The sequence below is a fragment of the Convolutriloba macropyga genome, chromosome 7, assembly GCF_964194025.1.
Source record: "Convolutriloba macropyga chromosome 7, txConMacr16.3, whole genome shotgun sequence".
NCBI lineage: Eukaryota > Metazoa > Xenacoelomorpha > Acoela > Convolutidae > Convolutriloba > Convolutriloba macropyga.
In genome coordinates, this window is record NC_134474.1 from 18,860,122 (window position 1) to 18,882,439 (window position 22,318).

At 33.9% G+C, this 22,318-nt stretch overlaps 5 protein-coding genes across 11 annotated transcripts in view; 2 read left to right on the forward strand and 3 right to left on the reverse strand.

Moving 5' to 3' along the window:
• The window catches only part of LOC142342672 (failed axon connections homolog), a 548,023-nt gene that overhangs the window by 468,046 nt on the left and 57,659 nt on the right, over nt 1-22,318 (reverse strand). The window lies entirely within an intron of this gene.
• LOC142342673 (failed axon connections homolog) overlaps nt 1-22,318 on the reverse strand; it is a 546,280-nt gene that overhangs the window by 466,303 nt on the left and 57,659 nt on the right. The gene's annotated exons all lie outside the window — the stretch shown is intronic.
• The window catches only part of LOC142342670 (cleavage stimulation factor subunit 1-like), a 518,885-nt gene that overhangs the window by 463,301 nt on the left and 33,266 nt on the right, over nt 1-22,318 (forward strand). The window lies entirely within an intron of this gene.
• Nucleotides 1-22,318, reverse strand: part of LOC142342666 (putative transporter YutK) — a 280,988-nt gene that overhangs the window by 201,016 nt on the left and 57,654 nt on the right. The gene's annotated exons all lie outside the window — the stretch shown is intronic.
• The window catches only part of LOC142342665 (uncharacterized), a 34,606-nt gene that overhangs the window by 10,455 nt on the left and 1,833 nt on the right, over nt 1-22,318 (forward strand). For 2 of the 7 annotated variants that reach the window (XM_075394124.1, XM_075394125.1), the window contains 12 exons: nt 5,721-5,798; nt 7,235-7,312; nt 7,961-8,029; nt 8,458-8,788; nt 9,199-9,311; nt 9,467-9,582; nt 13,488-13,686; nt 14,129-14,295; nt 16,358-16,524; nt 16,837-17,062; nt 17,644-17,724; nt 17,853-17,979. In XM_075394124.1, the coding sequence (XP_075250239.1) occupies nt 5,721-5,798; nt 7,235-7,312; nt 7,961-8,029; nt 8,458-8,788; nt 9,199-9,311; nt 9,467-9,582; nt 13,488-13,686; nt 14,129-14,295; nt 16,358-16,524; nt 16,837-17,062; nt 17,644-17,724; nt 17,853-17,979 (1,752 nt within the window). Of the gene's footprint in view, nt 1-5,720; nt 5,799-6,826; nt 6,905-7,234; nt 7,313-7,960; nt 8,030-8,457; nt 8,789-9,198; nt 9,312-9,466; nt 9,583-13,487; nt 13,687-14,128; nt 14,296-16,357; nt 16,525-16,836; nt 17,063-17,643; nt 17,725-17,852; nt 17,980-22,318 lie in introns of all 7 variants that reach the window. The other 5 variants (XM_075394126.1, XM_075394130.1, XM_075394129.1 and 2 more) reach the window with 4 other exon arrangements.

Below are 22,318 nucleotides of genomic sequence, written 5' to 3' on the forward strand. Positions count from 1 at the left end.
GTGAAAAAATTTGAGTGATTTTGTTGCTGCACAAAATGAAGAGTGTAGCGAAAAGAGAGTGGTTTTTTTTCATATCGCTGTTTTCTAGAGAGCGAGAAATTGAGGTGTGAAAAAGAATTCTGTAAGCGAGCGAAATTTTTTGTTCACGTGCGGCATTTTAAAGCATTTTTTTTCATTTATTTTGTTTCAGAGGTTTGGTTATGATTTTGTTTTAATTTTAGGTTGATTTCCGTAGTGGTTTGAAGGTTCCTGGAAATTCATATGAATTTTATGATAATTCGGAGGTTTTAATGTATTTTGCTGATTTTAGGGCTAATTTTTGCGTTTTTTTGACGATTATTTTGTTTTACTGGCTCAAATGGGTATTGAAGAAACCCCTTCTAATTGAGCAAATTTAAGATAACAATTGGTTACAGTTTTGTGGGTACGATTCATTTATTTGTTGAGAAATATGACAAAAAAAATGGCGAAAATTGGAGCTATTATTCTAAACTTTTTGCAGTTTTTCGTTTTTTTTCTGTTTTTAGACAAGTTGCTTAGCCTATTATAACTTGCCTATTGTTTTGCGAACATCTGGATACCCTATTGGTTGAAGGGAATTTTTCTTTGGATTTATATGCTTTTGAAATATTAAAAAATTTAATAACTTTTTCCAGTTTTTTTTAGTGAAAGTTGTTTTCAAGAGCTTTTTTTTCAGATTTTAGCCTCAAGTAATTTTAAAAATTCACATAAATGGTTTTAGTAGGTACTAGTTGTTTTGATGAAGTTATTTTCGCAGAGATAGTTTTTTCGGGATCTCAATTAATAACAAAATTTAATCAGATTTTTTTTAATCATATTTTAACAGATTTGATTTTGTTTTTACTCTTTTGTTTCATGGTTTTGTTTCAAGATAATAATAAATTAGTGAAGGCACGTTTTGTTTGATGAGTAGTTGAATGGCGTTTAAATGGATTTTCACTTCGAGTCGTTTCCGGAATTCTTCAGGCTATGTTTTTTTTAAGATCTGTTCACACATTTTCATGATTTTTGAAGTCAAATTGGAGTAGTGATTTTGGTCACGCCGAAATAGGAAATGGAGGGAAAAAACGAGTGGTTTTGCGGCGTGAAATTTTTTTGTTCTAATTTTAAAGTAGAGTGAGAAAACGGTGTTTGAACGAAAATTCGCTTTCTCGCTAGTGGTTTTTTGTTCACATGCGGCAATTTCATTTTAGTTTTTACTGTTTTTTTGATTTTTTGGATTGGATTATTTCTAAATGGTTTTCCTGGTCCCTTGGTAGTTCATTTTAGGGCTACTTTTTTGTTTGAACCAAATTTTCACAATCTGGCTAGTGGTTTTTTTGTTCACATGCGGCATTTTGACATTGATATTCTGTTTTTTTTTATTTTTATATCTGATTTTTGGGAAATGGTTTTATCAATTCACTCATAGTCCGTTCTCTAGGTCCAGTTGTTGTTTAGTCAATGAAAATTCTTTGAATTGTACGTCAGGACTTGTCCTGCTATGTTTTTTGTTTTGTCGTCGGACGCTCTTTTTCGTTTTACATTTGTTCCCACAGCAAAGCTGAAAAAGTCAATTTTTCTGAATGACTTCTTCCTCTCACTAACGGCGTTTGCGCGCGTGACGTAATTTCTCATTCTCTCTCTAGCAAATGTTTTTAAGTTAATTTGAGTGATTAGATTTTGATCATACGTGACTTACCTGACTGAAAAAAATGACTTTTGCCTTTTAAAACCTAAGTTTAATTTGAATTAGTTTCAGGTCAAAGGAACTCATATGTGAAATAAAGGTCCCTAATAAAAGGCTTCTGCGGATTGAATTTTAACAAGCTTTTAATTTATCTCTGAATGTTTTTTAACTTGCCTTTTGAGCGGCGTACTTTTTTTCAATTTAGATCTGTATCTGTTTCTATCTCTATTATACGGCACGCAAGTCTATTCTTTCGCAGCTATTCCGGCAATCTGCCGGCTATGTTTGAATTATTTTTTGTTGACACTTTAGCAGTGGTTTCCTTTATAAATGAATAAAGCTAACAAAATTTCCGTAGCCGAGCAAATGTCATATAGTACGCAATTTTTTTAATCAACAAGGCGGCTCGTTAATGTGCGTTCGCACATGATGTTCCGACCCGAGCTCATCTACATTTTTGACTAAAATGTCAACCAAATCAAGAGATAACAAAAATAGATGTTTGAGTTTAAAACAATCGTTACACATTCTATCTACTAATTGAATTACTAATGCCATGCTTCATTACAGCACCAACGTGACCTGACATTGAAGAGACTAGAAAAAAAATAGCACCAACAAAATTTTGGCGGCAAAAAACGAATATCTAAATTTAAAAGCACCTGGTAACAACGTCAAAATGCAGTCAGATAAAACCTTAACTACACAAGTTTACCTTTTACTAACTATACAGCAGATGAAAAGTTTTCTTAACGAGACTAGGTAACAAGCCGACAAAAAGAACGAACAGTGAGGCGAAACTTAAAAATTAATCAACATTTTTTGCACCAAGAAAATTCAAAAATCTTAAACATTGGTGTTTAATAAAAAAATCCTTGATAAATTACTAAAAAGTCATTACAAAACCAAAAGCACCCGTCTGTGGTCAGACTATGCCATAGAAACAAACTAAAGAGAAACTCAAAAAATTACAAACGATTTGCGAAAACACAAACCTTTGCTACTATTAAAATCAATAGCTATCATCTGAATATGTATTTTTAATTCAGTTGTTATTTCTGCTATTTCAGTTGAAGGATTTATACTGAAAGATTAAATAAGTTTACTTGGGCCACATTTAAAAACCATTGGGATCTGTTATTACGCGATTGTTCTGAAGGAAGAGAAAAAGAAACGCAAAAAATGGCCATTCAATAAACGTTCAGAAAAACGAAACAACAGTGGCACATAATATCAATATATATGTTATTTCTTGAAATACACGAAATTCGATGGGACATCTGATTGATGAATAGAAGTTAAATTTGACGAAAGGAACCTATTCGCTATATACTGAATGTTTCGAGCAACATCATTCATTCAGTCCTCAATTACAAGCCTATGAGATCTGTGAGCAATTTACGGCTACCTAAAGAACAAAAACAGCGAATTCAGGAAAAAAAATTGAGCGACAAAAGGGTCGAAGGCATTAAAAAAATGAACTTTTCACTAAACACTCTTCAATTTTAAATTAATTTTTCAGGAGCAATGGGAAAACCTTTTTTATCAATATAATTTCAAAAAATCAACAAATATAAACAAATACATTAGACGCACGAAAATTGCGGGAAAACACGTATTATCAACGCCATTAAATTCATTAGCCTTCAACGGAAGCCAGTATATACAATAAATGATGCCTCGAGGGGACAATAAGTTTTTTTGCCAATCGTATTTCATCAATAAGACCTTACAACAAGTTAATGACTATGAAAACAACAACAGAGAGAGGCAAAAACCACAAATTCAGTAGAAAAGTGCCTGAAGAAAATGTCGAAGCAACTCAAATCATAAGCTCTTCCCTGAAAACTTTATTTATGATCCGTTGAACTTCTTCCCTAAACCAATAGGGACTCTCAGCAGTAAGATGATGTGATAAGATTTCAAAAGGATCGAAAAACAAAATAAAGTACCCAAAAAAAATATGAATTCTCGTGGCATTGATGTTTTAAAACTAATAGGTAGAAGATAAAACCGCTAACCAGATTAATTTTGGCTATAGTAGAACGGAAATGGATTCTGTTAGAACCAACAATGACCAAGAGTATTCACGAAAAAAAATTAGGAATGGTTGAATTTCAAAAAAGTTTCGAAAAATTATTTTTAAACCCTTAACAGCCAGTAAACTCAATCTTTCATCGGAGCTCAATGACGATGCTCAGATATAACCCATAGGGAGGAAAATGATGTCTGTCATGCATAGATAGTTAAAAAGACATCACAATAAGTCTTATGACAGAAAACAATAACAAAAACAGCAAAAACTAAAATTCAGTAGAAAAATGCGAGAAGAAAGTGTCGAAGACAATTAAACCATTAGCTATTCTCTGAAAACTTTCTCTGTGATCCACTGAACGTCCTCTCTAAGCCAATTGGATTACAATAATCTTTGGATAATGTGATAAAGAGTTCAAAAGTGACCAATAATTCAAAAAATCCAAAAAAAAATTAAAAAAAAATTGAAATCTTTGTCATTGAAGTCATATAACCAATAGCTAGAAGATAAAACAGCTAAACAGAATATTTTTAGTCGCAGTAAAAAGCAAGTGGGTCCAGTCAATACTGAAACTCACTAACAGTTCAAGAAAAATTTAGGAATTGTTATTGTTCAAATAAAATTTTCGAAAAATGATTTTTATTTTAACAGACATTAAATTCAATAGCTTTCAACGGAAGTCAATAAAAACGCTCAAAGATGCCCCGGTGGCAGTACATTTATGTTTGTCATGCATAGGTATTCATTATGAGATCACAGTAAGTATAATGACTATTAAAACAACAAAAAAAACAGGAGAAAACCAAAAAATCAGTAGAAAAGTGCAAGAAGAACGTGTCGAAGCCATTTAAACCATAAATTTTTGTTTAAAATTTTTATTGGTCATCCACAGAACATCGTTTTTAAGCTAATGGGAACTGTCAATATTTGGATAATGTGATAAGATTTCAAAAGTAACCAATAATACGTAAAAATCCAAAAAAAATTTTAAAAAATTGAAATTTTTTGTCATTGAAGTCATATAACCAATAGATAGAAGATAAAACCGCTAACCAGTTTAATTTTGGTTGCAGTAGGAAAGAAGAGGGTGCTCTCACCCCTGGACTGACTTACAATTCACTATAATAAGATTATGATTCTTTTATATTCAAAAAAAAATTCGAAAAATTATTTTTTAAGTCTTAACAGCCATTAGCCGCCCCCTCAATGAAATAGACATGTTCACTTAATGCTCATTATGGAACATATTGCACTGTTAGTCAATGAATCCCTACCATAGGACTCCAAAAAAAATAGTAAAACTTCAAAAAGAAATTCAAAATTTCATTCAAAATTACGAAAACTCAGAATCGAAGCCAAAAAAAAAAACATGAGCAATTCCTTGAAAACGACGTTTTTTGTTCATTGCGCTTCATTCGACTATAAAGGAGTTTTGTCATTAATAGAACGTCGATATAAAATGTGACTTGTCTCTAGGTGACTTAAAAAAGCAAAAAAGAGAAAAGTTTTATTAAAAAAAGGGCTCTCAATTAGAGTTCGATTTTTTTTTGATAGTGAACTTCCCTATGAGACCAGAACTAGTCTTTCTATCGCCTTGCATTCAACTTTTACGAACTCAAAATTTATTCTTTTTATAGAAATTTGAATTAATGTTTTCGTAAAAAAGATCTTAGTTTGAAGAAAATTGTACTAAAAGTGAACAATCATGCTAAAGATCCCATTGTTCACACAAAACTTCAATCCTCGATAACTCCTCGAAAAAAACGAAATTCAAAAAAATCTTTTTACTTTTGAATTCTACGCTGGACCAGCTTTTTAATGATACCACTCACATATCTCTACGACGAATATATCGATCGGCCAAAATTCACTGAACAAAAAAAAAAAAACCCATTTGAGTATATAGTTCCTTCCCCCACAAGTGGGGTCGGAACAATAAATCATTTAGCTTCTGATTATGTACTTGGAATGAGTGTCTTTTTTGTTGTCATGCAGCTACATTCTGTGGCAGTTTACGTCTACGTAGTTCGTCGTGAATTATTCGAGTATGGCAAATCTGTTCATCTCAATTCAGTGAGTGGAAAAAAGCAGCGAAATTAACACTTATAATAGAGATAGATCATAGATCATCGTCAAAAGTAGTCATTGCAGTAACCAATTTCTTATTTTGACTGAACTGTTAGTCGAGTCCGCTTATCTTCTTTTCATGAATGACTTTGTTAAATGAAAAATTAGATATAGTTGAGCCATGATTGCCAACTCTGACATCTTTGCATTACAATCAAGTTTTATAGCTTCAATATGCGTTTACTTTTTGTCCTCAAAAACGAGATAAACAGGTAGCGCTCACACACTCCGGTCACGCCCCCCTAATGCTAGCGTCCCTAAGCCCCAGCTGGCTACTACTGCAGCCAACCGCTCGCCGGTCGTTTGAGAGTAATTCGCCCGACGTTCATCGGGTACGTTTTAAAAGTTCTGTTCACAAATTTTCATGATTTTTTAATTGCTTTCAAACGAAGCGTCTAGCAATTATATTAGTCCTGTTGGTCTTTTTTATGCGATCTTTGGCATGACCGATTTTTCTTCTGCCTCACTTGACTTTTCCTCCTCAAAAACGGGATAAACATGTAGCGGACTTATGGTGTGAAGGGTGGTTCTTAGAGTTTGACCACCCCCCATCCCCTCCCCTGCACATCGTTCAGCTCGTAAGAGGCTCGTCTTACCCCCTCCTACCGTGAAGCGCGGTTGACCCTGAATAAAGGATTTAATCTTAAGCTAACCTCCTTAATGCACCGCTAGTTACTGGCGAAGCAAACCATTCGCTTTTCGTTTAAGAGCAATTCACCCAACGTCAGTTGCTTATATTTCTGTTTTCAGTTGATATTTTTGATTCCCTATTATATATTTGCTACTAAATTTGGAAAGTTGGCATGTGATTTTAGTTGGCAAGAGCCTTTTGTTCCTGTCCGGATTCTTCCGGCTATATATTTTTTAATTCGTTGTCTCCGTCGATAATTCGCTAGACCATTTGACCGCTCATTTTGAAACAGTTTTATTCAAACTGATTGAGTGCTTTTTTAATTGGTCAATTTTTGCCACAGGGTGTGTCAGTTACTTTGTGGCTCTATCAGTTTGTGAATGAGATATTCGAACTGAGAGACTCAAAGAAGAACTTCAACGTATGTGGAGATAAGGACTAACAAAACAAACTGAATCACAAAAATGAGAAGTTAAAATACTCTCTTTGTCCTCTTTAACAATAACTAACAATTTATGTCATAACTAGTTTTGTACCTTTTATAAGTTTGCTGAAAACTTGCCCGCGCCAGTAACTTTATCTTAGTCTTCCTAACAAATCATTCATCCTTTTGCTACATATTACAATTTTAGCGAAATGGTGGCAATATTTGAAAATACCAAAATCGAGGCTTTTCCCCCGATTTAATGAGAAACTAACGTGACTCTCACTTACAGTGAGATTAGAACTAATTGCGTTTCTTTCACTTTAGTCTGCTCTGCTCCTTCTAACCACTTACATGTTTCTGTATGAGGGGTGGGAGTTAAAGACATCAAAACAGAAACACCAAGTAAGAAAATTTGGTGTGTTCGGAATTTGTTATTCGTGATTTAGCATACGTAGCTTAGATAGTGTGCTTATAAAAATTTGATTGCTAATTCCGCGTGGTAATGTCATTTCTCGCCTGCTTTGGAACAGCTATGAATATCATTTCTCTCTAGTGAGACCATGCTGAATGGATACAGTACATTTACGCTCATGATTAGGAAGCATAATTATTTTGGTGCCCTAGGGGGGGGGGTGGGGGGAACTATTTGTTCACTTTAGTGGAGTCCTTATGCTCTTCGTTGTTTTGGAAAATTTCATGCTTGCATCGCATTTTCTTTGCTTATAATCTATCAACCTTTCTCTATCTAGTACTCTTAAAGTTTCCTCAACTTATAATATGTGTGTAGGTTTTTTGCTGCAGCAGGTTTTTCCAACGTGAAATAGTTCAAGAAAAATAAGTTTTTCTGGTTGATTGGATTATCTATCGTAGATAATATGAGCTTCATGTCTCGCATTCAATATCAGAGATTTTTTCGCGTAAATAGTTTCCTGTGGGGGGGGGAGTTATAGACTAGCTGGTTGACGCAAGTGGTTTTTCAATTGGATGCTTCCACGACCTTGTCAAAACTGTGTGAGATAACAAAATTAAAACAGCATTTTATTTGTTCAGAGGTGGTATAAATGGAGGAAAGAAGAGCTGGAGAAAGACTTCAAATATGTGCACCAACGATGGCCAGAAGTGAGTTTATTTTCAAAATAATTCTTACTCGATTCTTCACAAAAAGGGCAAGTGGAATCCATAAACTCCTGTATGGTAAAATGAAGTGAGGAAGTAGAAAAAATCAACAGAGTAATGTCATTAAAGGTGCTGCTTTTTGCTGACAATTTTCAGGTAAGATAACCTTTTAAGCACAATGCTAAATTTGTTTGAGGTAAATTTTAGCGGTTCGGTTGCCTGGTTAGAACAAATGGTATTTTGCAATGTTATAGTAAATCATAATTTTTATTTCGGAGATATTTCTTTTTTTAATGGAAGATGCAATCAAACGCTGGTTACTATTCTGCTCTTAATGTGTCAAGCTCAATTAACAATGAAAAATATAAAAATGGAAAGTCGTGCTTCGCACGCAGGACAGATTTATTATGATGTACGGTTTGACATTTCAGGAAGAAAGTTACCTACGCCTGGAACTTCAAAGTCTCCAAGACCAGGAACCCAGCTACTTCTACGATCTCTGGAATTGGTTCGACTGGATCACATATTTCATCCTGTTTGTACAACTTGTGATGCATGTAGTGGACGTTATTGCACACCATTCGACACTCACAGACGTACAGAGAGGTACCTTTGCAGTGGCCATCATTCTGATTTGGGTGAGACTGATGAAGAACTTCAGAGCTTTCAGACAAGTTGGGCCCTTCATTGTGATTTGCACGTACATGATCAAAGACATTCTCAGATGGCTCTTCGTCTATCTCATATTCTACATTCCATATTGTAAGTCGCCAGTTTATTCTGTGATCCAAGTTTTTCTTGCCTCTCTCATAGCTACTTTCATTGCACATTTTTGAACCGTTCTTGACCTGTTTTCAGTTACTTATTAGTCAGCTTCTTATCATTTAATTGTCAATTTTAATTAAATTTGAGTATAGTCCAAGGTGTTATCGACGTTGTGTCTGTTTCTGTCAGATTGGCGCTTATAGTTGGTTTCTTTTAAAGGTCTCACTCCAGAAAATGGTGGTTATATCGACAGAATTTCAGTTTGAATACGTTCCTTCAAAAGGCCAGGCTTGAAAAGAATTCGAAATATCTGTCATAATTTGTATTCAGAATCCACATGGCGCAGGATTGCTTCGTTGGGCTCTAGTTTATGATAATAAATGTCAATGCGAAAAATGGTGTTTTAGGTGTTGCCTTCTACATGATATTTGGTGGGCAAGATATCGCTGGCTATCAAAGATTTGACCTGGTCATGTACACGTTAGTTCGCATGACACTGGTGGACGACTACAATTATGAGGCAGGTTCATTTTGAAACTCATCTTGCTTTCAAATGATCTATTGTATGTGAGAGGTTGAACGTGGGCGCGATATATGTTCTCTCATGTATTAAAGTTTTTATGCACTTGTGGAAATAACTCATTTGATCAAATGGTATAATTAAGTGTGTTTAAGGCATTGGAGGAGTTCAACCGCACAATGGCTCAAATTCTCTGTGGTTCTTTTCTCGCCATCTCTGCCATAGTTATGCTCAACTTGTTCATTGCCCTGATGTCTGACACTTTCCAGAGGTAAAGTTTTCGCCCCCATGAAATTTATATTAATAAAGACTAATGAGGAATGATAATCCTTCATCGAGTCAATCAATTTATACCTTTTACTCCTTCATTTAGATACATATGTACTCGTTAGTGTGTACCCGCAGTTTTGTTTTACTATAATCACGATGCTATCTGAATTACATAGCAAAAGTAATGGGGAATTCTTGGCTATCTGTATTTTTTAGAGAAAAAACAGTCAAATGAACTTCAAAATAAATCCAAATTTAGCATTGAGTTAGTTTTGAGGGATATAAAATTTCAACAGAACCAACAAAACTATCTAGTTTGTCAGTTTCAATCGGAGGTTATTTGGAAGTCAATGTCTTCTATATTAAAGGTGTTGTTTTAACTGGTAAAGATAAAAATGGTGAGCGTAAAATGAGGTTTTTCGGAATGACAAAAAGTTACAGCGGTGTTCCTTCCACAAGGGTAAATCGTAGGGCCTCGCCTATTTCTTATATAAATAACTGCCCTCGAACAAAGTTTTGTTATAGAGCATTCTTTTTACATAGCTTCTTGAGTGAATTTTTCACGGTTGACTTCTGGATTTTCATGTGATTTAAAGTGCCCTTATTGTTCCCACATTTTTTGGAAAAAAAATGAGAGCACTTAATGCTATCCCCACAATGTTTTTTGTTCAGACAATTTTTTCACTTTTTTGAGGGAATCATATGTGGTATAAATTTGAAGCTCTCTGCGTTTAGAATTTCACTACATAGAGAGGCTAGCATATGTGGTACAGATTTGAAGCTCTCTGCGTTTAGAATTTCATTGCATAGAGATATTTTTGGAATTTTGCTTTTTTGGGAAAAAAATTTCTCTGTTTTCTATATACAATTTCAGGCATTTTAGCCTAATTTTTTAATCAAATTTAGCTAAACTTTTGTTTAAAATTCAGCTTTTTACTACAAAAAGCGTTTTTGCGTGGGTGTCTTTGAAGAACAAGTATCTTAATCCTTTGTGAATGTCTCCATATAGTACGGAAATACTAAAATGCGTGTTTTGAGAAATTTTCAGCAATTTTTTTGTTATTTTAACGAATTTTTAATGCCTCCCTCACCTGAAATAACCCAATTTTTCATCCAATGCTTTTTTTTCGTTCGAAACATTTGAGTAAGTCTGCTTAAAGAGGGAGAAAATCATTTGAGATCTGTTTTTATGGTCAATTGTAAAGATTTTAAAAAATCGAAATATCTAGGTTTTTCATATCAAACCTGAACAACTGAAATTTTTTAATTTTGTGATAGCGTGCTCTTTTTCTGCATGTACAATTGATCGAGCACCAATCTTCAATGACGCGTTCTGTATTTCGTTTTTTTTGGATGATACAGATTTGAAAAAAAATCAGATTCTTTTTCGACTTTAAAAAAAATTAATCATATTTTTGCCATTAGTGAAATTTGCATCATTTTTGTGTCATTCCTTAAGACAAAAACTATATGTGATGTTAGGAGCAGCTCGACCTACTCAGTCAGCTATTATTAAGTTTTAATTTCATAAAAATTTTTCCACATTTTCAGAGGAAAAAACGGGAGAACCGTAGCCCCCATTTTTTTCAGAAGACAAGTTTTTACTTGTGTTAATTTCAAGCTATATGCGTTTAAATTTTCACTAAAGAGTTCCGAATTTTGCTTTTTTGGAGAAAATTTTAATCTTCCCAATTTAGTCAAATTCGCCTAATTTTTTATCCAAATTAGCTAAAATTTTGGTTAAAAATCAATCATTTACAACTATCGGTTTCTGTGAGGGTATGCTTGAAAGCAAGTATCCTATCGCTTCGTCGACGTCCCTTAGAGTACAGAAATAGAAAAAATTGCGTTTTTGAGAAAAAATTTTGCGTCAGCTTTTCGGCCAATTTTAAGATATTTGTTATGAATTTTTAAGCCGTCCCTCACCCGTATCAATCTAGCGTTTCATCAAGAACTCAGTTCGTTTCAAGTTATGATAGAGAGGGAAAAAGTCATCATAATTTTGTCAATTAATGGTTAATGGTCAAAAAAAGATTTTTCATATCAAACCTGAAAAATGAAATTTTATTTTTTCATGATAGCATGCACTTTTTGCGCATGCATAATTGACAAAACAAGAATCAACAGTGATTTATGGTGTATTTTGTAATTTGAACACGCGTTAGTTGCTCCAAAATACTCACTGGATCCCACCTTGGCGATATATAAGTCTCTCTGGTATGCTCTCAGGGCAGTAAGCTCTTTTTTAGCTGTAATCTTTTTGCATTCCGGATCCTGTAATGAATCTATTTTTGGCCACTGTTCCTTGTTAAATGAAAAAATTCATATGTAATCTTTTTGCAATCCGAATCCTGTAATGAATCTATTTTTGGCCACTGTTCCTTGTTAAATGAAAAAATTCATATGTAATCTTTTTGCATTCCGGATCCTGTAATGAATCTATTTTTGGCCACTGTTCCTTGTTAATTGAAAAAATTCATATGTAATCTTTTTGCAATCCGAATCCTGTAATGAATCTATTTTCGGCCACTGTTCCTTGTTAAACGAAAAAATTCATATGTAATCTTTTTGCAATCCGAATCCTGTAATGAATCTATTTTTGGCCACTGTTCCTTGTTAAATGAAAAAATTCATATGTAATCTTTTTGCATTCCGAATCCTGTAATGAATCTATTTTCGGCCACTGTTCCTTGTTAAACGAAAAAATTCATATGTAATCTTTTTGCAATCCGAATCCTGTAATGAATCTATTTTTGGCCACTGTTCCTTGTTAAATGAAAAAATTCATATGTAATCTTTTTGCAATCCGAATCCTGTAATGAATCTATTTTTGGCCACTGTTCCTTGTTAAACGAAAAAATTCATATGTAATCTTTTTGCAATCCGAATCCTGTAATGAATCTATTTTTGGCCACTGTTCCTTGTTAAATGAAAAAATTCATATGTAATCTTTTTGCATTCCGGATCCTGTAATGAATCTATTTTTGGCCACTGTTCCTTGTTAAATGAAAAAATTCATATGTAATCTTTTTGCAATCCGAATCCTGTAATGAGTCTATTCAGCTTTTTTTTAGCTGTAATCTCTTTGCATTCCGAATCCTGTAATGAATCTATTTTTGGTCACTGTTCCTTGTTAAATGAAAAAATTCATATGTAATCTTTTTGCAATCCGAATCCTGTAATGAATCTATTTTTGGCCACTGTTCCTTGTTAAATGAAAAAATTCATATGTAATCTTTTTGCATTCCGAATCCTGTAATGAATCTATTTTCGGCCACTGTTCCTTGTTAAACGAAAAAATTCATATGTAATCTTTTTGCAATCCGAATCCTGTAATGAATCTATTTTTGGCCACTGTTCCTTGTTAAATGAAAAAATTCATATGTAATCTTTTTGCATTCCGGATCCTGTAATGAATCTATTTTTGGCCACTGTTCCTTGTTAAATGAAAAAATTCATATGTAATCTTTTTGCAATCCGAATCCTGTAATGAATCTATTTTTGGCCACTGTTCCTTGTTAAATGAAAAAATTCATATGTAATCTTTTTGCATTCCGAATCCTGTAATGAATCTATTTTCGGCCACTGTTCCTTGTTAAACGAAAAAATTCATATGTAATCTTTTTGCAATCCGAATCCTGTAATGAATCTATTTTTGGCCACTGTTCCTTGTTAAATGAAAAAATTCATATGTAATCTTTTTGCATTCCGGATCCTGTAATGAATCTATTTTTGGCCACTGTTCCTTGTTAAATGAAAAAATTCATATGTAATCTTTTTGCAATCCGAATCCTGTAATGAATCTATTCAGCTTTTTTTTTAGCTGTAATCTCTTTGCATTCCGAATCCTGTAATGAATCTATTTTTGGTCACTGTTCCTTGTTAAATGAAAAAATTCATATGTAGAGTGTACGACAACGCGATAGCAAATGCACTCTTGCAACAAGCATCATTCATCCAATCTGAGGAGGAGGGACTGAGGAAGAAGCAGTTGAACGAGTTCAGGGACTTCATCCATTCCAACTGTTCTCCTTTGAAAGAGTACTACGATGACGACTGGGAGGATACAGAGGATGATCTCAAAAAGGTCACCATCCAGATCAAGGTCAGTCGCATGGAGATGAAATTGTTGGTATAGTTTAGACATTAGTGGATAACAGTTGACTTAAACTTCTTTTTGAAATAAAAGTTAAAATTCGTTCTCGCCAAAAATTTTTCAGCGATAAATCGATGGACAAAAACTCGATAGTTGATCTAACCGATTATCGATCTAATCGGTTATGTGAAGTGCTAGGTGTACAGATATATATACATACTGTCATGCTCATATTGGCGCTTGATAAAATTTTATACTGTGGGTCTTCAATTTCTTTTTAACTTGTGAATTAGCTTTGTGACCAGAATTGATTGGTTTTCAGATTTTTTAAAAATTACAAACCATATTTTTGTTACTACAGAAAAGTATCAGTTTGTTTTATTTGTGGACTTTTTTCACGACAGCTGATACAGTTCTTGACGTTTGCTGGCAATTGTCCTTAATACTTTAGGAAAAGATGGATGAGTACTTGGAGCAGGTGGAGGACGAGAAGCGAGAGCGAGAGATGGAAGTGCAAGATGGGGAGCTGCCACCAGATATGGAGTTGTTATACCAGTCACTCCAAACACTTGTCAGTGCAGACACGAAGAAACTGAAGAAGGAAGTTGTTGCAACCAGGTTAGACACTTGAGATCATGAGAAATGTTTGCTTGCTTTTATACTGCAAATATTTGGTATGAACCCAAAGTTTTTCGAATCCTGCAAGTTTGTGCTTTCTGCGAGATGAAATCAATGCTCTGAAAATGATGTCTTTAAGGTTCAAAAAAAGGGGTTTTTATAACTGTTGTTATTAATAGCCGCGAAGCGATAGCTGAGGCTATTATTGGCCTTCTCTTGGCTTTTTTTTTACAATTCAAAGAGTTTGAATTGTATTGGGTCGCTGTCTTTTTTAAAGATCTGTTCACACCTTTTCATGATTTTTGAAGTCAAATTGGAGTAGTGATTTTGGGCACGCCGAAACAGGAAGTGGAGCGAAAAAGCGAGTGGTTTTGCGGCGTGAAATTTTTTTGCTCTAATTTTAAAGTGGAGTGAGAATACGGTGTTTGAAATAAAATTCGCTTTCTCGGTAGTGGTTTTTTGTTCACATGCGGCAATTTCACTTTGATTTTTTACTGTTTTTTCGATTTTTTGATCGGATTTTTTTCAAATGGTTTTCCCAATCCATCCATAGTTCATTCTAGACCTAGTTTTTTGTTTGAACCAAATTTCCATTTCTCGCTAGTGGGTTTTTTTGTTCACATGCGGCATGTTACATTGATTATCTGTTTTTTTTTTATTTTTATCTGATTTTTTTTGAAATGGTTTTTCCAATTCACTCATAGTTCGTTCTGGGTCTAGTTTTTTGTTTAGACAATGAAAATTCTTCGAATTGTACATCAGGACTTGTCCTGCTATGTTTATTTATTTCGTCAAGATTTTTGTTACGACCATATGACGTCACAATCGCTTCAAATCTGCTTTTTGTTCATTCGTTCATGCGATTTCATCTGAGTTGCGTGCTTGACGTCATTTTTCACTCTCAGTAGAGCGATTTTTTTGTTGATTCGCCTGATTTAGTTTTTGGTCACTTGTGACTTAACTCACTCCAAAAATGACTTCCTCACTTTGAAATTGACTCTTGCTTACTTCAATTCAAAGAGATGAGGTCAAGCGAATTTGTGTCACTCTAAATGAAGGTTATTTGAGAGCAGCTAATAGAGGCTGCAATGACTTATTCCGATTCTTAATCAAAATATAACACCTCAGCCCTTAATGAGAATTTTTTTGGTCTGTTTTTTTTCTTTTTTGAGACTGCTGATCTACGATGCTATTGCGGCTATTTTCTGGCAATCTGCCAGCTATGTTCTCTTCTTAAGTCTGATCGATCTGCTTTGAGAGACAACGACTGCTTTTCAAGAGTTTAACGTGCTGTGTGTTTTTGTATAAGCTTGTGTGGTTTATACCCGCAATTATCATGAAAGTTAAATGTGGAACGATGAAACTCATGTATGACAGTGAAGCAAAAGGTTTGGCATCGAAATTCATGAAAAATCGAAGTTAGAGATATGACTTTTACAGCGATTATAAATATGAACTAAATTTTAATGAAATAAGGGAAATCTGTTTTTTTTTCTTTTTTTGAGACTGCAGATCTACGATGCTATTGCGGCTATTTTCTGGCAATCTGCCAGCTATGTTCTCTTCTTAAGTCTGATCGATCTGCTTTGAGAGACAACGACTGCTTTTCAAGAGTTTAACGTGCTGTGTGTTTTTGTATAAGCTTGTGTGGTTTAAACCCGCAATTATCATGAAAGTTAAATGTGGAACGATGAAACTCATGTATGACAGTGAAACAAAAGGTTTGGCATCGAAATTCATGAAAAATTGAAGTTAGAGATATGACTTTTACAGCGATTATAAATATGAACTAAATTTGAATGAAATAAGGGAATGGGTTTGGGGGTAAAACCGTTTACAACTGTGTTTATCAAGTGTAGCATTGAGAGTAGTATATATCTTAAATTGTGAGATTACGAAAAAATTAATTAAGAGAAAATATTCGGGAAGTTTCTCCCTAGATGTCAATGTTCAGACACTAAGATCGTTTTTTTTTGTTTTTGGAAATTATAAACTGTTTTTGACTCAACATGATGATCGATGGGAAACATACCTATTTTCACGAAGTGCTGTTGTTGTTTAGAAAAGAGATAGCCGAACTCAGGCAGTTGATATTGACTGTTTGTACTGGAGGTGGTGGTGGAGTAAGAGGTATCGATTCATCAGCAGGAGTTACTGGGGGAGGAGGTTCAACAGATAGAACTGCAGGTTCAATTGAGCAGAGTGCAGGACGCAGAACTAAGAGGCCTAGTGAGTTCAAACCTCAGTTTTGTTTCTTTAATGATGTCTTTGGCTTCTTGACTGAGATTTTCGCATTATCATTCATTCCTTAAAATTGCATGAACCTGCGCATAGAGAACTTTTATATTAATTTTGATGAACAAACCTTCTGCGTCATCATTTACATTAAAGTAGATTGGAAAAAAGCGCATGAAATAAGATAACTCATCTATAGTATGTTAATTTAACCGACGCTTAAAATATTTTAAAAAACAGTTAATGATATTTTTAAAGCTGGAGCGTATAAAACTACATGTTTCTAACTGGTAATTGATTTCGCAGAATCGAAGAGAGATGGGTTCTCCGTTGGTGAGACTGATCGAATAAATGAAGATGCTGAATCGACACAAGGCCGTCGTAGCTCACGTCACAGAGTATCTGGTGTGCGGAGACTTGATAGCAAGACAAGCAAGGGATCGACAATCTCAAAAAGTAATCTGATTTCTCCCAGACGGAATTTGGAAGGAGTTGATGAAGATGAGGAAACCGGAGATGTTTCGCCTAGAGAGTACGTGGAACTTTTTTAAAAAACAATAGCTTTGAGTTATCGATGTGACTACTAAGTTTTGCTGTTTCGCATACATGGTATAATACGTTCAAGTTTTTAGGCGAAGAAACGTCTCTGTCGTTATATTACGCAAATGCTTACTATGACTGCGCAGTTAGTGAGAGCTCTCAGAATACTGCTTTAATACCTTCTGCAATCAAGTTTTACATCTCTATAACAAAGAGGCAATATCTATATTAAAAGTAAGTGGTGTGATTTTCAACTTAAAGTGGTTCTCGTGTAGCAGGTTTAACTACAATTTTGAACTTTTAATCAAGAACTATACAATGCAGGAAAATTTAAAAGGAACTGGAGGTCAGATTTCCTTTACTTCTTTCGGTGAAATCTGTCTTTTTCTTATGTCTCTGATTTACAACCCTTGCTGATGGACGACGCCTTCACTCACTTCTTTTGACAATAGTTAGATATTGATGTCGAAAGGAACTGAGTTAAGGTTGAACTAGAAAAAGATTGCAAGACTTAAAAATCTTAAAGATCAACAGTTGAAGTAAGCGCTTCTCAGCTCTCATGTTTTGTTTTAGCTTCTATGACAAATCTGGTGAAACTGATGATGATACAAGTGCACCTGTTATTGTCAATGAAGCGCCTCCTCCTGTTTACAGGTATACTTTTTACGTGCCTGAGAAATGGTCAAACCAGCTTAAAACATATCTTAGTTATTTTGTAAATCCTCCAGGAAGTATTACTTTAAGAGAAGTGAAAGAGAGTAGCAAATTGTGCTGTTTTTTAGATCTAAAGAGCGACTTGGAGGTGGCACAGAAAGTCCAACAAAGGTGAAAAATGAGACTGTTGTTACTGCCGAAGTGAGCGACACTTCAGGAATTCCAAGACCACGAAATACTGTCAGACAGATACAGGTTAGCGAGGCGGATAGATCGTCTGCTTTGATTTTTATAAGATCATTTTGAGCTGATTTTTTTCCGACCCATCTTGAGGGGGGAGGAAATATATATACTCAAATGGGTTTTTTCAGGCAATTTTGGCCGATCGATATAATAATCGTAGAGAGTTGTGATTAGTATCATTAGAAAGCCCGTCCAGCGTAGAATATCGAATTAGAAAGATTGTTTCAATATTCGCTTTTTATAGGGAGTTGTCGAGATTTAAAGTTTTGTGAATATTAGTCGTAATTCAGCTGTTTTTCACATTTTTGACCAAATTTAAGTCAATTTTGACCAATTTTTTTGTCAACTTTGCCATAATATGTTAAAATTGTTAACTGCAGTGTTATTGATTTTATCTCTAAAGATAGAGGAGGGTTGCTTTATTGTTCGATCAGAGTTTTTGGACAGAATTTAAGCTAAATTTTTCAAAATTTAGGACTTTTGTGTCAAAAAATGGCTTTTTTAGACTTAAAACTGCAGCTATATTCTTCATAAGCTAAAAAAAGAGCTAGTTGACTCCCGCTGGCTTTAGGAGTCTTCTGAAATTATATTTTTGGCAAATTTGTGCAAATTTAAACTCGATAATTATTCAAAATGCAATATTTTTTTTTGACAAACTAAAAAATTTTGTATAGAATCAATCTATTTCGCAACTTTTTCAACAATTGAGTGTTTTGTTAGACGGGCAGTAATATCTGAGCTGATCTTGGTCTCACCACGGAGCCTTATGATAAATTTTATTGAGATTTTTTTGGGGCGCGACCTTTTTAAAATATTTCCGCTATGTAAATGTCTTTTATGCAAATTACGGATGATAATTTCAAATCAGGGCTCAATTAATGACAGATACTATTTACAATACACGAGACCCAACGAGATTATATTATGGCTTCAGATCAGAGTCAAGCTCATGGTTTTTATGGCTCTGGCCATTTGTTCTCGTAAAAATTTTTTGGACTTCTTGCTGTTTGCTTTCGTTTTTTATACTTTTTGTAGCCCAATGACTTAGTGTCACCAATCAAAGATCCGGTTAGCGTTAGGAAGGTATAAAGAACCTAGACATTTTTTAGTTGTTATCTAATGTCTGTTATGACTTTGAATCTATTTGTTTTGAGAAAATATCGATGAATTTTTGAACTTTGCCACTATTTTATCTGTTTTTGTCAACTTTGGGCGCAGTCTCTGTAAAAACAGGCGAAAACCGGCTTTCTTTGGGATTAGAATTCATGTCGGTAACCGTTTTATATTCAAATAATGGTTTCCTTTGGTAGTACGCGTTTTCAATTTTTCTTTTTTGATCATAATTGCATATTTATGATTTCATTTTGTTTCTTTGTCATATTATCACATTATTGACGAGTTCAATTAAAGAAAGACATTGTAAGAAAAAATAACATCTGGATATGTTAATTGATTTTGTTGAATATTTTATGCTTTTTGGGCGGAGACAGTTATCTTGCAAGATTTTGTGGGTTTTTTTTATGTTGCCTAAGTTTGTGTTTATTTTCGTTGTTGTACGCTGTATACCCGCTAACAATGGCTTGCTTCCTCAAGACGTATAACTCAATCTAGTTAAAAATGTCAGTTTTTAGCTGGTTGTTTTAATGGTTTTCAAATTAAATTTAGATGGATTTTTTTTCATGTCTCCTTTCTGCTTTTATTTTCGTCACCATGTAACTCAATCTCCCTCATTAGAAGTCTCAATTGCTTTTGTTGATTCCAACATTTTTTTTTCGCGCTTGGATCTACGTTGTGACTGATTGCTTCGACCATTTAGTTTCATCAAAAGTTTTCGAGATTTCTATACTGTTCAATTTTTGGCTTTCTTTTTGTTGTCTTATCTAAGTAGTCCTTTTATAAGGAAGACTCGTTGATGTTTAAATGAAGGGAAATGACAATATACATTTTCTGCGGGTAACATCTTATAATTAAAGTGCCTTGAACAGTGTCATGTCGCAAAATTGTTTGAAGTTATGGCTAATTTATGTATGTGTTTGTTTGTTGTATGTATGTTTGTTTTTTTGTGGGCTCGTGACTTAAGTCTCATTATTAACAGGCCCAATTGGTCTCCTAAGTTCTTGAAACCGAACCCATAGCTTTTTGTTGTAATCCTAAATCTGCTGACTTTTGAAAAAAAAAATGTTTTCAAAAATAAATTTGGGTTTTTAGCGTCTTTTTCAAATAGTTTTTCGGTCGATTCGTAATTCAGTCTCTGTAAACACAGGTCACAACCCTATTCCAGTGTCCGAACCCTGAGCTCTAATTTAATCTTTATAACGCTTTTAGCTTCAATCATCTGTTTCTCGGCTGTTTTACTACGAGATATTAAAAAAAATGTTAAATTTTTATATTTGTACATTTCAAAGTATTTTTGGTTTCTTTTTAAATTATAACAATAATTGTTGATCCCATTGGCTTTGAAATTTTGAGCAATCGAAGAATAGAAAATTACGTGTCTCAATTGCTTCCTGTGTAGATATAAATGATCATTTTAAGGGTTTCAGTTGATATCTGATGACATTAGAACTGTGAAATTTATTGTTTTTTTTTCAAAAATGAAAAAGGATTTTTGAACTTCTCGCCTATTTGTGCTTTTTTGCCGAGCTGTTAATCAGCCGCATTGGAGACAGGTCCCATATGTTTCTAATAAAGTATAGTTTAAATGGTTTTGTTTTGGTTTTCATCTGATGCGAGTTTGATTTTTTTTTCATTATAGACATCGAGTTTTGGTTGTAACTAATCGTATCGTATCGTAGCGTTACCGTATTTCATTGGTTGTTTATTGAACGCTGTGTATGTTTTTGAAAGTTTTCTATCTCTTCATCATTTGGTAGCCAATTATTAAAGCAAGAATGTGGATGAATGGGGTCGGAACATGTGCGTATGTACATTGCCGAGCCTCCTTGTTTAATCTATAATTAATGAATTTAGTTAGGGGAAATTGTAAATGCCTTGCGCATCAAGGGTTATAAGGAAAACAAATTGTTAAATTGAAAGTTTTTAATAGGGTAGTAGGAAATATTATACCGCAGTCTGGTATTTTTAATAGACATTTTTAGTTGCTCGTAAACGAATTTTAGCAATTTTAGTCCTGTTGGTTTTTTTTAGCAATTTTTCGCTTGACCGATTTTTCGTCCGACCCATTTGACTTTTCGTCCTTAAAACGGGATAAACAGGTAGCGCCCAGTGGGCATTGAGTTTCATTAGGGACCCGTAGCCGCGTTTGGAAGCTCCTCAGGTGCTTAGTTTGGTGAAGTTCCTGGTAAGGCTGTAGTTTTTGAGCCCAAAATGCTGCATTTTTTAGTGTTTTTGGTAGTTTTTCAAATTTTTGTTGAAGCAGTCTAAAGTTGAGACTGGTTAGAGCTGACAAAGGTCTTTTGCAAGACATAAGTAATTTTATGACCATTTTAAGAGCTATATGTTTTCGTACTCCAAGCAAAAACACGCAAATTTATACTAATTTTCACTTTTTTTTCAAGTTTCAAATTTTTGTCATTTTTCGAGCTTTTTAAGCACTAGGTGCCAAGGAACCTCCTCTACGGTATGAATAGGTAACTGCATAGTTGTTAGTGGTAATTGAATGGTTTGCAACATTTTAGCATTGTGATTTTTAGCATTTTTTAAAAATAAAACTTGCAATTTCTTTCAATTATTTTCGACATTTATTGTCATTATTCATGTTTTTCCAGGCCCAGGGGCCAAAAAACCTTCTATAGGTTTTGATAATATGTTATTCAAAAAATTTTTTTGGACCATGGAATAGTTTTAAACCATTTTTTAATATCACGAATTTAAGCAATTTTATTTAAAAATAATATTTGCAATTTTTTAACGTTTTTTTTGAATATTTTTGATTTTTTTTTTACTTTTCTGTTGTCAAGGGCTCAGGGACCTTTTCCAAGGTTTGCTAATAAGCTGCTGCTTAGTTTCTAGTTATAATGGAATGGTTATCAATATTTTAATGACTCCAGCTTTAACAATTTTTTGATAAATTTTAATTTTTCAAATTTTTGGACATTTATTATGATCCAAGTTTATGGATCTTTATGAGCCAGTGAAACAATTTAAGGCTTCAATTATCGATACTGTGCAGCCTCTTGAGACATTGAAATGATTCTGAAAATATTAATATCACGATTTTTAGCGAAATTTTGTTAAAATTTGCAATTCTTTAATATTTTTGAATGTTTTTGTGCTTTTCTGAATTTAACTATCGTTACTGGCCAACCAAACTTTTTAACTCTTGCAGAGGGGTTAATTGACAGATCTCCAAAGACAAAAAATCGTTTTAATTTCTTACCATGAGAAATCT